The sequence below is a fragment of the Theobroma umbraticum genome, unplaced genomic scaffold (genome assembly GCF_002168275.2).
Source record: "Theobroma umbraticum cultivar Fairchild unplaced genomic scaffold, ASM216827v3 scaffold_4.1, whole genome shotgun sequence".
NCBI classification, from domain to species: domain Eukaryota; kingdom Viridiplantae; phylum Streptophyta; class Magnoliopsida; order Malvales; family Malvaceae; genus Theobroma; species Theobroma umbraticum.
In genome coordinates, this window is record NW_018397258.1 from 4,408,308 (window position 1) to 4,424,511 (window position 16,204).

Genomic DNA, 16,204 nt, shown 5'->3' on the forward strand with positions numbered 1-16,204 from the left:
AATATAAATATATTAAACTTATATTTTAATAATTAAGGGTAATTTTGATAATTAACATTACATTCCCACTAAAGTACTTGTAAAGCAAACACTGCAATGTTATCTTCTTTGCATTTTAATCATTATTTTACTTATATACCAAACACTATAATGTTATTTTTCCTGTAATCACATTGCTTGCATTCACATTACTTACAATCATATTACCTGTAATCACGTTACATCGTAATGTACCAAATGTTATCAAACTGTATGATGATCTATCTCGTTCCCAACATCTATAATAGTAATAGAGCGTGAAATTGAAGAAAGTCTAAAGAGCTAAAAAGAAAAGTGGGCGGTGATCTCCATCAAACTGATCAACGGTAGAGAAAGAAAGGTTCCTCAGCTAGCGCCGAGGCATGCTTACAGCAGAGACTAGAGACAGACGGCGCAAAGTTGTTTCATCTTTTCTTTCTTCGCTAGATTCTATTACACCAAACTCCCAAGAGCCTCGACTTCCGGCCATCAAAGTGGGCCATGATGCGTGCGTCACGTTTTCACGTACCATGACGATTAGAACTATGTCATCCTTACACACTTTCCCCCTCAATTTACTGATAAACCCCTCAACAAACCCAATCTCTTATCTTTTCTCTGTTTTTTTTTTTTATTCCCCTTTTCCGTTGGGGATGGTTTCCAATTAAATTGTTGGGATATGGGATAAATTCACAATATTTTATGATACATTATTGGAATATTATTAAGCAAAATCTCAGGATTTTGACACATAATTCAAATAAGTATATAACCTTGGCTTGCAGCGTTGCCTCTTCCCAACGAAGAACATTATGCTATGGATAATTTTTTGTTTCTGTCACTTCTTTGAGATGTATATGGTTTTGTACAGGCAATGAAAGATCAGGCATTTGGATGAAATTGTGTATACCCTGATCTCCTATGCAACCTTTGGTACGGTGCCCTCAAGAAGGAATTTATCTGTTTTTTTTTTTTATGCTTTTACTAGGTCACAAAGTCGATCGTGCTTTTGTACCTTCCAGATCTTGGTTGGTCTTGTTTTTCATTGTTATTACGAAGTGGAAAGCTGATGCCTTTGCTTTTCAAAAAAAAATTCAAATAAGTATTTTAAAGATCAAAAGTTGAGGGAAATACAGGCAAATTATACAAAACGGGTACGTTTGGTACGTAGTGAGAAGCAACGAAGTAGAGGATAATTTAGTCCAATGGGCAATGGGTGTTTAGGAACACGCGGAGGGGCGCAACAAAATGAAAATGATCGGACAGCTTGACCATGACCTTTGTATAATTTAGGATCTCCCTAGAAGAAGCAACGAAGAAGCAACCGAGAAAGAGAACGCTTTGTCCCTACTCCACTCCTACTCTCTCTCTGCCCTACACAAAAAAAAAAAGAAAAAACAATCGCGCATGGAGAGTGCAAGCAAGAAGAGAAAGATTTTCCGTAATGAGGACGACGACGAAGATGATGACAAAGAAACGATGGAGAAGTTCTATGCTCTCGTCAAGAGCATACGCGAGGCTCGTGATCGTTTGATGATCAACAGCTCAGAGGCTGCTGAGAGCAGAAGCAAGAAGCGAAAGCTTGAAGAGGAGAAGCAAGTCGTAGTCTGGGAGCCGTCGTTTCGACATGAAGATTTCATGGAAGAGGCTCAGCTGAGGAAACCCCCTGTGAGGGTCGCGAGTACTTCTCGAACCAAAGAGGGAACGGATGATCAGAAAGAGGAGGTTAAAGAAGGGTTAGACCTTAGCCTTTCACTTTAGAGGTCATTCAAAGTTTTTGGAACAACTTGAAGAATGTTGCTAGGGTGTTGAACTGTCGATTGTAGCTGGAAGATGGGGTTACTGGATCAGACTGTTCATATCAAATAAAGTAGTAGTTAACAACTTTAAGAAGGCATTCAAGCATTTCTTTCTACTACGCATTTTCCATGTACTTCCTTTTTTTTGGGTTGTTTATATTTAGTGAATATCAGCATCTCTTTCGGCGATATTAAGAAATTAAGTTTTCGGATAATCATGAATGAAGTAGTCGCTGTTAGGAGCTAGCTAGGATTATATATACAGCAAGCAGTACGTAGGTATCCAATTTGGTAGTCGCTAAGGGCTGCGCAAGTGATCAAATTCTAAACCGAGAATGAGTTTTTTAAAGAATTTTCTCAGGTTCCGTTGTATCTAATTTTTTTATATTATAGTTCACTGGGTCTGTTTTGGCCTTCCGACTTCAAGTCGTCGGCTAGAGATCTGCGTGAATCTCAAGTATTTCACAAGAGTCAAAAAGATAAATTGGCGTGCAAGTTACTGATAAAAGGTGGAAAAAGGTTAGAAAAAGTTAACCTTACCGCTAGGATCTTGTAGTACCAAGTTATATTTCTGATCTTTATATATTTTCTCTTAAATCAGTATTACATTATTTCTTATATCTCATCTATAATACTTACTACCTAAGCTAAAACTTCATAATAAGTTAGTACTAGTATTTATGTATTATTTAATCAATATAAAAACTCTCTCTCTCTCTCTCTCTCTCTCTCTCTCTCTCTATATATATATATATATATATATATATAAGAGTCACTTCTAAAGTCTTTTTGAATTACTCTACCACTGGTCTATTTATATATATATATATATATATGCATTAAATTATAGTTAAAAAAGGAGAATAAACTCTTATGTCCAATTTCTTCAGTGGCATTATAAGACTGAAACGTCAAAGAATAAAATACTTAATGGTCATTAATCGAGGGTTGACTACATTGACCATGGTATTTTGATGTTGAACGCAAAGTTTCATTGCTTGCTCAAAGGAAGAGAAGAAAAGAACAGAAAAAAACCATGTTTCTTCTTCTCATATATGGCTAAATCTGGATAACTTGTAGCTTCTCTCCAATAAACAAGAAAACGTTTTCAAGTGCGTTTTGGCTGAAAAAGTGACCTGAGAATCCAATGGATAAAAGGTTGGCAACGTATGCAGGGGATTACCTGCCCGTACGTACAATGGATCAAACCATACAACGAATTAAAAAACCTTTTTACACTGAAGAAAGAAACCACGACAAAAGCTCAAGGGTTTAAAACTGACGATGACATGCTAGCTTATCTTGATGTCATCAGCCGAAAACAGGCTGACTTCAACATGAAAACAAGGGAGCTACAAATAAACCTACACAAGCCGCTTACGCCTTCTCGAAGACAGCATATTCCACCAGCCACGTAATCCCGTTAGCTCAAAGGTTTCCATAAAACAATGTGGCATATGACCTGAACGTTATGCAGCCGGAGCCTTGCCAGCTATAGTTCTTAATTTGATTTTGCTTTTTGGTTTGGGGCACTCCATGGTGGATTTGTATAAATCAAGTTGAGATTAAGATAAGGACTGATATAGCGTCTGAGGAAAAGCAGCAGGCTGAACATTGGAACTGAGTGTTCTTAAAAGGTTCTGAAAGGAGACGAGACTGTGTAGTTCTTTTGACCAGTAAAAGGCCAAAGACTTATGCCTAGAATTAATTAACAATACTTCCCATTGATCGAAAGAGGACAGATAAGAGACGACAGTACCCATTGATAGCATTTTGCGTGTGCTTTAGAGCAAATGGGTTCAATGTCATGCCATCAATGATACTCCCTCAAGTCAAGGTCAGGCCAATACATTGGTTCTCGGACTCTGTTCGTCCTCCCCCAGCCAGTAGAATCAGCACCAGGATAACACTGCAAATAAAGCACATGCAGCTCGGTTAAAGTTGTCAGTGCCGGATCATTGGTAGTACATTTGTAGTACTTCTATCAAACATATAGACGGTAGAGATCGAATATATTAGGACAAAAGTACCCTGTATTGATTGATCATTCACATTGCAACTTACTTTAGTATTAAAACTAAACCAAAGATCTTGATTCAGTGATTACGCTATAAAATAAAGTCAGGATAGGAAACATTTTCATTGTTTCTTTTTTAGCTCGGTAACATTCTCATTTTTTTAACCCTCAATTCCCAGTGAAATTATATCAATAATAAACTCTTAAAATGCCAGCTTTGCCCATTAAATTAAAACATATAGTCATATACTATTTCTGTTTTTTTGTACATTTTTTCGAATTGTTCTAAAATCAGGTTATCTGTTCATTTTATAAAATCTAAGACATTCCTTTTCTATATCAATAGCTTTCTTTAGGTTTTTTTTTTGTTAGTTTTTTACATAAAAAATAATTGAACATCAATATTGCAAAAATCCTTAAAAATTTATGCATAAAATATTTAAAATTTATGCAATGACATGCTAAAATGTCAAAGTGGAGGTAACATGGTTTAGTTATGTGGCATTATGATATGATCACGTACTATATTTACTATCCATATTAGTGTTATGTGAATATACAAATAATAAATAATATTTTAATTAATAATAATAAACTAATCCTTAGTCATATCTAGACCTTGCAATTTGTGCATTTGTGTCTTAACTGTATCATGTAAACATAAAGTATTAACAGTTATATAAGTAAACACAAACACAATATAATTAATTAATCGTATTAAGATTTTAAACATGTAAACAGATATATTTAATAAATATGTAACACAATACGACACTACAAACACGTTTATTAAACATGTTGAGTTAAATTTTATACGACACGACATGATATCACGATTAAAATTTATACAATTTATGAGCTGTTTACATGATTGATATGATTAATATGATTAAATGATTAAATTGAAATATGTACAAGTAAAATACGATTCTATTATTCAAATTTATAATAAAAAATTATAAATATCATAATATATACTAAATATAATAAAATTTAATATCAATAAATCATAATCATAGTAAAAATATTAGTATATATATAGATTAGTAAATAGATCTTAATCGTGTACTAAACGTATTTACGCGACACGTAAACACGATTAAATAAATGAGTAATTAACGAGTCATAGGTTGTTAGTTCTATAGCTGTCAAATTGATTCCATGTTTTGAAATGACAAAAGAAAATGATCAAATTTCATTTAATCCTTGAATTATCAAGTCTAGATATCCTTTAACACTTTCAATCGAGTTTGAAAAGAAAAACAATGAAAAAGAACTTCAAAAAATGTATTCTGATCCAAATCTATCGATACATATTCTTAATAAAAATCGACTTTTGCAAAATCAAACTCAATCTATTGATATATTCTTAAAATATATCCTTAGAAATGCTATAGAATGTTCACCTTAAAAATATTGATATAATTTTAACCAAATACTCATTGTTTCAAAAGTATCGATAAATTAATAATTGTATTGATGCATTTCCAACAAAATGTTCAAACCTTCGCAACCAAGATCAAAAATATCAAAACATACTAAAATGTATTGATAGTATGTATTGATACATTTCAACGATAATTCAAAATAAAAGCAGTAATATGTTGATACATTAACATATGTGTCAATATAATACGATCGTTACAGCCTAGAATGAAGAGAAAAATATTTTTTTTTTGCATTAAATGCTCCTCCAACCACCTCAAAAGCTTTAGTAAATATAAATACAAGCTTTTATTATATTTGTGAAAGTTGTTCAAGAGAAAATTTTAACTCAAGTCATTCAATATTCTTTGCACTCATTTTCTAGCATTTGAGTCTTCTATTATATAATTTATTGAGCCTTTATTACTTATTCATTTATTCATCAAATATTGTACTTAAGCTGCTACTTAGCGCTTATGAGGCATTTTAGCTATAATTATATTTCTCTCATCATATTCACTTGTGTGATTATACCTTAACCAATTGAAAAAGTAGTTTTTAAGTGATTATATCTTAACCATGATAACAAATAGAGTGGTTATGCTTTAACTATATAAAGGTATTGTATTGAAAATGTTATACTTGATCCATAAAAGACATTGTATTAAATCTTTTTCTAATAATAGATTTTAAATTTCTTAATAAATGTAATGGAAAGGACGTAGATAAGGAGGTCGAATCTCTATACATACTATTATGTTGATTTTACTCTCTCACTCCTTCAATCTCATTTATGTTTCTAACTTCTCTTATTTAATAAAAAATGTAATTATCTTGTTATTCACAAAAAGGGGAACTTTATTTTGTTTGAAATTAAAAAGAAAAATCTCAAAACATTTAAAATATTTCAATTCAGCCTCTCTTAGAATTGTATGCATTGAGCTTATTGCACTAACATAGATTATATAAATACACGATAACATAATTAATTAATTATGTTTTGGACGGATTAAACCGGTTTGACATGATTAATACACGAAACACAATTAAATTAAATCCAAAGCCGTTTAAACCTATGTTGTGTTGCCATGTTTTGTGCAAAATTGTTAGGTTTAGTTGTATGAGCTTATTTAATTCAAAATAAAAATAAAAAAACTTAATTGAATGTAATAGAAATATAATAAGTTATTTGAATTCTTTTGATAGCTCAAGAGCTTTTTAAAGTATTATGCATTTTTCTTTTTATCTCTTAAAAATTTATTTTTAAAGTAAAATATAAAAATAAAAATAAAATTCATTATATTTTATATTAAAAATAGCATGACTAATATATAATGTTCATTTACCAGCCCATGGACACATATAAATTTGGATTGCAAGTCGATTTAGTTATAAATAAAAAAGTTAACAATGAATTAAAAGATTAAGTACCATAGACTAATTAATTGAATTTTAAAAAATCATAGTATATGTGTTAACCTTTGGTCATCTGAAAAATGGAAAAGAAATACATAATATAAAAATAAATAAATAAATAAAAAGAGGGTTTTCGTTTAGATAATAACTAGAAGTTTCAATTAATAAAAACTCTAATTAAAAAATATATATATATAAAGCCCAGCAGAAATTGTTCGTTTTTCAAGACCCGAAAAGTTGCACAGCATTCAATTTTCAAACTCTGGTAGTAGCTAGTAAGTATGTAAGATTTATGGCGACACCAAATGTCGGAAAAATTTATACTTTTCAACTGCAAAAGTCTGACTCATTGCGATTTACGAACAACTGATTTTTCCCATCTCTCCTCGCAGAAGTTGTGGTGCAGGGCTATAAGTAAAGTTTTTGATTTACAAATAAATCTTATACTAATTGAAACAAATTATTACTTGTACTATTCGATATTTTATGTTTAATTTATTCATAAGTTATGTGTTTAAAATTTTTTATTTATTGGGTAAAATATTCAGATTTTTTAAAATTTTAATTAAAATTATATAAAATTAATTAATTTTTAAAATAAACACCTCGTTTCAAAAAAATATTTTAATTATATCTTACTTTTATTTAATTTTTAATATTTTTATTAATTTGATGTTGTGATAATATTTTTAAGATAATTTTATTTTTATTAATTTTAAAAATTATTATTTAATAAATTATAATTTTTATTTTTTCAACAAAAATTTTGATTTTTGCAATTGACATCGTGCTCCCTTGTGAAAATCGATTTGGGTCTCTCTTGGAGAGCTCGATCAAGGCTTCCAAGGGAGCAAAGTGGAAATGGATGGTTGATCAATGTAAAGGGATGTTGTGGATTGACTTGAGAGAAAGAAAATAATGCAAAAAAAATAAATATTTTTAATATTTCATATTTAACATTAATTTTCATTCATATGTTGAAGTTGAAATATCTATTTTAAAAAAATTAATAGATTTTTATATTATTTTGAATAAAATTTAAAAATATATAAATATTTTACCCTTATTTATTTCACATGAACTAGATGTATTATATGAAGTCTATAGTTTATTATATGAACATGAACTATATTTGACCTTGTTCTTGACCAAAATTAAAGCCTAAATGAATAGAGAATTCACTGTCTAGAGGTAGGAGTGCTAGAGATTCAAGGCCCCAACTCTACACTTGGATGTTAACAGTGCCTAACCTTTCTAGATTAACCGCATGTCTCTGATCAGCTTTCTAGGTGTGAAGTCGCTGTCATAGATCTACCATTCTGTTTCAAAAATGAACGAGTCACGTGAAAATCATTAACAAGGTCTTCTTTCGATAATTGAGAAAAGATAAATTTAAATATTTTTTAAATAAAAAATTATATATTAATCAATAAATTAAATACTGAATTAGAAATTCATTAACAAAATTAAAATCATACTACTTATCAATTATATAATTAACTTAAATAAGACATATTCTAGAATATCAATAAATAATTAACGCAACTATAGATTTAGGGATGAAATTAATAATTGGAAACTATCATGTTATAGATTTTTTTATCTAAATTGATCTATATTTTCATTCACTGATATTTTTTAAGCTGTTATTTATGAAAAAAGGATAATAATTAATGAAATAATACATTAAATGAAATATAATAAATTTCACAATTTGGTGATTGGTTTTTGTTTTTCTACGGGTGGATTTGTTCAACATTCACCTTCACGGATAAAGATGGGTAGCCGTACCTGTCCTATTAAAATTTCGGTATATATTATTATTTATTCTATGGGTTGTTTGCCGAAGCAGAAAAACGGTAAGAGCGTGAAATAAATTGTGGAGCCTTGGCAACGTGGGTTTGGTAGTCAAAATCATCTCAAATGAGGAATCAGCTTATGCTTAACAGCCAGACTTTTTTGCGCTGTGTATTGCGTCATCTGAGTTACGTCGACATTCTGACAAGCCTTTGCGTTGTCATGCCATCAACATGGTACCCACGTTAACATGTGACGTATCACAATCCACGCGTTATCTCACAATTTTACTTTTCTACCCCAACGGGGGAAGGCTGGGTTCTCTAGAAGACGCAGAGAGTCAACCTACACCTCGTCATTTTGGTAGGCAGGGCAAGTCTGTCTTTTTAAAGTGACCCTGGATGGCCAAATTCCTTGTTATATTATAAATAGGTGGACAATTTTGAAACTAGATGTGGGCAGAAAGAACAGAGAGAAACTTGTGTACGCTGTTTCAGGCCTACTGCCACCAGGGATTTGACAAAAACCAAAAAGAAAGTTTGGAGCTTGCTCTGCATTTTTTCCCTCTCTCTTCTTTTCTTTTCACATGGCAACCGAGAAGAGAAGTCATGTTTGGAATGGCGAAGACGAGGAGCAAGAGGATGATCAGAAGATGGAGCGGTTCTTTGCCCTGATTAGGAATTTTCGGGAGGCGAGTAATAGGAGAAAAGATGAGCTCAGACAAAGGGAGGAGATCACCAAGAAGAAGAAGCAAAACAAGATAAGGAAGTTAGATACGGACGAGCAATCGAGTTGGGTTCCAACTTTTGAATTGGCAGATTTTACTGAGGAGATTGAGTTCAGAAGGTCACCTATCATCTTTCCAAGCCCATACAACAAGAAAGAAGACAAGAAAAAACAAGAAGATGATGGTTTAGATCTCAAGCTCACCCTTTAGTTAGCTTGAGTTTTGCCTGCTCAAAAGAATGTTGATTACTCTTAAAGTTACTTTTGGATCAGGTTTCAATCATGTATTTATTATGTTCTTTATGATCAATGTTCAATATTACTACTGGTTATATATATATATTGAGTTCGAAGTTGCCGATGACCGCAGTTTGCTCATCGAAAAGAGGCTTCTGTTCTGAAAATAAATCTGGTATTCGATCTCATTAATTAACAAAGTGGGAAAGAAAATGAAAGAAGTGGGTTGCGTCAAAGCGTCCACTTGTTTGACGTGGAAAGGTTTCAAATTTTGATTCAAGTACGTAGCTGGTAAGATAAGGGATTTGGTTTTGGTTTGTTGCTTCAGAATTCGGACAACAGAGAATCATTTTTTGTGGCCTCAGTAAGCGTGGGATCCCCCTGCCCCCAGATATTTTTCATCCATTAGATAATAATTCACCGTCAGTAATTGCCAATTAATTCCTTTTACAAGTTTTCTTATTAATTGTTGTTTCTTTTATTTTCCAGCCTGTGCATGCCCACGATGGCCCCCAACAGGCATTCTGATACTGATGTATGTCAGTCTTTGGCAGTGCAGTGACAGGCAAGTCTTTTCCAGGTTTGGAATTGTAAACAACCGATCCAAAACCATTAATGGACTTAAGACGCTTGTACTCACAATTCTCAAAAACAATCAAGCCTCTCTTTGATGGGGAACACATCTTATCTCTCTCCATTGATTGATCAATGAAATTTAAGGACAGATACCATGATTACTTGAATCTAGTTCAAATGATAATGATGTTAGGGATGATATTTTTTAACCCTTAAAATAAGGTATTTTAAAAAATAATGTTTAAAATTTTAAATAAAATTATTTTTAATACAATTTTTTCATATTTAAATTTAAAAAAACGTTGTTATCATGTCAAAAAAAATTTGTTGTATGTCGTGTTTAAGATGTTTAAGTTTAAAAGTTTATATTCTAATGAAGTATAAAAATAGAGATCAACTTATATGATATGTTGAAAAAAAAATTATTACATGTTATATTTAAGTGTTTAACTCGTAATGAAATACAAATATATAAATCAAGTTACAAGTTATGTTGAAAAAAATTTATTACACATTATATTGAAAAAAAAGTTTTTTGTACCTTTAAAATATTTAACTCTAAAAATTTATGTTTTAACAAAATACAAATACAGGGACCAAGTTAAACTTTGTATTGAAAAAAAAGTTATTATACATCATGTTGAAAAATAAATTATTACATGTTATGTTGAAAAAAAAGAAAAATTATTGCACCCCTTACTGAAAGTATTTAACTTCAAAAGTTTATATTGTAATGAAATCAAAAGATAGAGATAAAATTACATGTCATGTTTAAGTATTTAACTATAAGAGTTTATATTTTAATAAAATACAAAGATAGAGATTAAGTTACATGTCATATTTAAGTCATGTTATATTCAATAGATTTGTTATACATAAAGTGTATTAGAGTTATTGCATGTAGGCATGACTTATAACAATTCTGAGTAGTATCTTAATTTACAGATTTTATTTATAACTTCAACTCATCAACTTTGAAATTCTATGAATATAAATAAATAAATTTAAGAACATATATTGATGTCATCTCTTTTCTTTAATTTGTAGATTGATGACGATATGTCAAGAAATAGACAAAGAAAAATAGTGATGGTGGTAAAATTAAGGGAAAAAAATAGAAAGCATAGTACATTCAGGAGAAAGAAATCGGTAAAATTAGAGAGAGTTGGATGGCGAGAGAGAAATTAGGAGTGTAGCAGACGGATGTAGAAATAAGGGAAAAAGTTGTGATAAATGATTTAATTTGTTTGAAATGGCTTTAAGGGTATTTTTATTAAGTTTTGGTAAAAATTAGATAAAAACAATAAACTTTATTTTGAAAGTTATTTTTGAAATAGTCTTATGAAGTTGATCATTTCTTTCAATTTGCTCATGATATTATAATGATAATCTTTTATATTTAAAGTGTAATATATATATATATATATATATATATATATATAGGATCACAAGCGAGACAAAGTTCTTTATTTAAACATTAACACAAACTTTTTGAATCTAGATTTTAGGTCGTAGGGTTTAAGTGGTTGAAAACTAATAAAGATGAGGATTCGAAACTTGGAATAAAGAGTTGAGAGCAGAAAACGCAGGTAGAATTACACTTTTGTGTTGTACATACGTAAAACGAGGGCCAGTCGTGGAACATCTTGCTTTCCCTTTTTCTGTATTCCTCCTTCAGAGCGTCGCTTAATGCAAAAGATGATGGCATAAGAAAAAGGCTTCGATGCTGATTAATAAAAGAGAAAAGGTCAGTATAGGATGCCAATAGACACGCATTTGCGAAACATTTTAATGCCTCTGTGCTATCGACCATTGTTATAAGGGCAAGATTCCAAAAGGATGTCGATAATCCTACCCACTCCTAGGAATCTTAATTTGTATCCAGTGATAAGGTTTCCGCGGCATAGACAAGATTTTTTTTCCCAATAAGCATATTAGAAATATTCCCTTCATTTCTTAAAGTAATGGATTCATTTCAATCACGTAATTGATTTTAATCTCTTGATATATGCGAAGATATTTTAAAAAATTCAGATAACTCCACCAACCACCAACATACGTGCATATCTATAGTTTCTTACCATTGGTGTCATTTCCACTTTGGGCCATCCGAGACATAGGGTTTGAAGAAGAAAGGACAGATATGAGAAAGAAAAACAAAACATTAGAAAGGGTTAATTACAAAAATCCCCTTTAACAAGTATGATCTCTTTTTAAAATTTTCAAAAACACATATACTCCTCCCTTGGTAACTCCTAAAGATTCTTTAAAATGTGTATACGAGGGGGTCGATATAAAAAATTAAATTTGACAATTTTGTATACAAAACAAATATTAAATGAAGTTCAATGGATTTAAGTTTTATGTAATCATGTTGGTATCATCATGTTTTGCAACTCATTTATGATGCGAAAATATTCGTTCCTCGTGTGGGCTGAAATGTCTAATTTGTGTATAGCATGTTTAATTTATAAATTAATCCTATTAATAGGTTACCACATTACTCAACATATCCAAATGATTGAAATCCATTTATTGAATTATGAATATTTTAAAAAAATATGCTTTGCAAAAAAATTTAAAAAAATATAAAATAATTTATTATTTATATTTAAATAAATTAATTGTGTCTAACGGATTAACCTTTTTTGTATAAATAGATTAATCATAATGAACTATATTAACCGTATCATATCATATAACTCATAAAATAAACGTGTCATATTTGTATCAATAACTGTAAAATAATAAAATCATGGTGTTGTATTTGTACCACCCTACTAATGTGTTATTTATTTAGCTTTCCATGGCACAATTATGACCCGCTAACACTAATTACCAACTCCACTAAAAATGATGAACTTTCTAGTTTCATGGGAAAGGTGTAAATTTTGAAATAGGTTACAATTAAACTAAAGTGGTTTTTTTGCAATTAGCCGAAAATGAAAGGAGAAAGGAAGAAAAAAAAAGAGAAGAACTCTAGCTGATTGGACCAAGGAGTTGTACACATTGGACATCTATTTGGGTCTGAAGAAATTTAGCCACGATGTCCTGTTTTCGGGCCATAGACTATATTGGGCCTTTGATGGGACCTTATTGGGGTATTGGTGTTAAAACTGGGCTCATTGTATCGATAGGCATGTGCCAGGAAGTGAATCGGCGAAATTAAAGAGTGTTAATTCGAAAAAGGACGAAGGGAGGAGACAAGACGAATCAAAGCTTATGTCAAGACCGTGACTTTTGTGTTTTTTTGTTTTTTTTGGTAGCGCTTTGCATCTCTTGTAAATAGGATGTCTCTAGTAGTGGGTAAAGAGTGTTAAGAGGAACAAATAGGGTGGGTCAAAAAGGCTATTCGACTGAGATTTGTATTAGTATTAGTATTCATCTTTGTCAACGTGTGCTTTAAGCTAAAGCAATGGAGGCCCATGTTTTTCCCGTTTGTATAATTATTTTCTAGTAGCTAGGTCACCAACTAAAACATTCCATACATTGCAGACACAAAAGCCAATTTATACCACCCACTGTTAATGAAACTTGTACCACTTGGACTATTAAACTTGGTCGATTAGAACAGTTCCGGTGGTTTATTATAAGAGATCAATATACAAAATAAAATATTTTATAAAATATATATTTCACTTTATATATAAATTAATAATTTTTTATACATCAAAATTATATATATATGATTTAATTAAATTTTTTTATAAAACATAACTTTAATATTACTTATTTTTTATTTTAAAATTGATGTTTCTTTGGATTTTATTTTTAATTTTTTTTTAATGTATTAATAAGTTTTGGTACAGTGTTCTTCTATTGTAAGAAAAAATTATATAAAATAATAATATTAAATTTAATTTTTTTGTAAAAAATTACAAAATATCTTGATAAATAATATATCAATTAATTAATAAATTTTTATGATCGGAAAAGTATTGATTTATAGAGGTTTCAGTGCAGTTGTAGAGGGAGTTTAAGGGGTGGCTTGGTCATTTTAAGGTGATAATCTTTTGATCCTCCAAATCTCCTTTCCTTTTGTCCTTCTACCTACTTACCAAGTTTTCTTTGATTTGATTCGTCTATCTTCTTGGACACCCAAATAGTAATTACGTCATTGTTACAGGTAAAAAACCCTATGTTCTTAAAGACACAGTAAAGCAACACAGAGAGTAAAACGAGAGCCTTGGATGAAGAGAAAATACATGTATGGAAAGACAAAGGAGTGTGGAGCACTAGTTAACGATGATGATGATGAAGAAGAGAAGATCAATACTTTGTTCACTTTGGTTAGAAATCTTCGAGATGCACATAGCCGGATGTTGATTGGCTCGCAGGATAGAAAGGGGAAGGAAAAAGGAAAAGAGAAAGAAATCAAATCAACTTGGACCCATCATTCAAATGGGAGGACTTTGCACATCTTACAAATATTAGTGTAACGCTTCCTAGCTCTTCCAAGACTCAAGAACAAAAATGCAAAACAGAAGAACGACCTCAACCTTTCACTTCGCTATGTCTGGTCTTAGTACCTAGTCATGTTCACATAGGAAAGGCGTGATAAATTACTGATATATATTATATTCATCTCCAGTGTCGGCTCATCTTGTCGTGATCTTTTTAGTTCTTTTTTTGCTTGATATTTGCTTTTCTGGTTTTCTTTTCAAATGATACATAATTACATATGCAGAAGTTGCCGTCATAGATTTCATTTCATTGGAGATTGTCAGTCTACTTTATGGGGAATGCCTGAATGCGGTCACATAAACAACAAGCGTTTTCAACCTTTAATCTCCTTTGTTTATATGCTAAAGTAGAGGCCAGAATTACTTATTCAAAACAACACACAATTTTTCTTGGAGTCTTTCAAATGTGCCGGTGGAAATTCTCTGTTTCTGTTTGTGCGTATCAGTGTCATGAATTATTGTTGTGGAAAGTGGATCTCTTCACATCGATATTGAGGTTCTATTGTAAGCCTCTCCTTTCTTTCATGATACATAATCTGATTGGTTTAAATCAAATACCGGCTAAGGTAAACTCTATTTTTCATTAAGAGGAGAATTTGAGGATGGCAAGTGTTCTTTACCAAGCTTCTCTCCTCTCGTTACCCCCTCTCCTACCCCCAAAAAAGAAAGTTTCACTAGTCACAACATGATTGATGATTAAATTCGCGTGGTTCATATGAACGCTCGTGGAGAAAAAGAGTGATTTGGACAGTCAGATGCAAATCTGTGTTTCTAAAGCAGTAGCTTTCGAAGTAGTCGACCACATGTTGTATTGTCCACACGTGGTTATGGTCAACTGCAGCGTCCAATCTTCACCCAGATCATCCAATTCTGGTTTTCTTCAAATTGATGATGTTAAGCAATATTTCCTTTTCGGAAAGGATCAAAAGTTGATGTTGGTTAAGTAAATCTTTTTGGAACTATTCGATGAATTATGCTTGCAAGGCATAGATACTGAAATCATTAGAAAGCAACATTATGTAATAATGAAAGACATGAAGAATGAATCCCATCGAAGTCAATGCTATGATAACAACAGCACTGCATCCACATTTCCTCTCTGCAATTGAATGTAGGACCTCATATCTGCAATTCAATTGAATGCTTGGTAGGAAAATAATTCTGACCATTGCTTTTTTCTTCAAAACTATTCCAAAAGCCTCCTTTTTCCATCTCAAGCTCTCTTCTGTTTTTGTTTTTCATGCTTTTATAATTGTGTTGGGAGGTTGACTCTTTTGTTGTTTTCATTTACTGAAAATGACAAGATAGTTCTCAGTTAGAACGCACTCTCTTGACGAAGCTTTTACATTCAAGGCAACAAAGATACCACAAGCCATTTTCAGGTGGTGACCATATGTTCCCGGCCTCTCTAGCTGTAGATTTGGTGATGCCTCAGTAGAGGTAATGAACAAACCCGATTGGCATTAACATCTTGTCAGGGCTAATATTTACAATACGCTTCATCAGACCGAATGATGATGGATTCTTTTATCTGATGCTGAATCAATTTATCTCTCTAACTTATATCTATCTTATATATTCGAGTTCTTGGTATGGATGAGAAACCCTTTGTTTCGGTATGTCAGAGTGGACAGAGAGAGAGACCAATAACCTTTCAACAAGGATCTAAATTACATCTGCAAGTTGCAACAACTAATGTCTTGGAAAAAAGTGGCAACAAAGGCTAGCAC

At 31.4% G+C, this 16,204-nt stretch overlaps 2 protein-coding genes across 2 annotated transcripts; both read left to right on the plus strand.

Annotated features, from left to right (window-relative positions):
- Window positions 1–1,317: 1,317 nt before the first annotated feature.
- Window positions 1,318–1,915, plus strand: LOC149527372 (uncharacterized). The gene has a single exon (XM_089783215.1). The coding sequence runs from the start codon at window positions 1,426–1,428 to the stop codon at window positions 1,777–1,779; it is 354 nt and encodes a 117-aa protein (XP_089639341.1). The 5' UTR covers window positions 1,318–1,425; the 3' UTR covers window positions 1,780–1,915.
- Window positions 1,916–8,914: 6,999 nt separating this feature from the next.
- On the plus strand, window positions 8,915–9,562 carry LOC110414042 (uncharacterized). The gene has a single exon (XM_021425099.2). It carries the CDS (start codon window positions 9,059–9,061, stop codon window positions 9,407–9,409), a length of 351 nt encoding a protein of 116 aa, XP_021280774.1. The 5' UTR covers window positions 8,915–9,058; the 3' UTR covers window positions 9,410–9,562.
- Window positions 9,563–16,204: the final 6,642 nt, after the last annotated feature.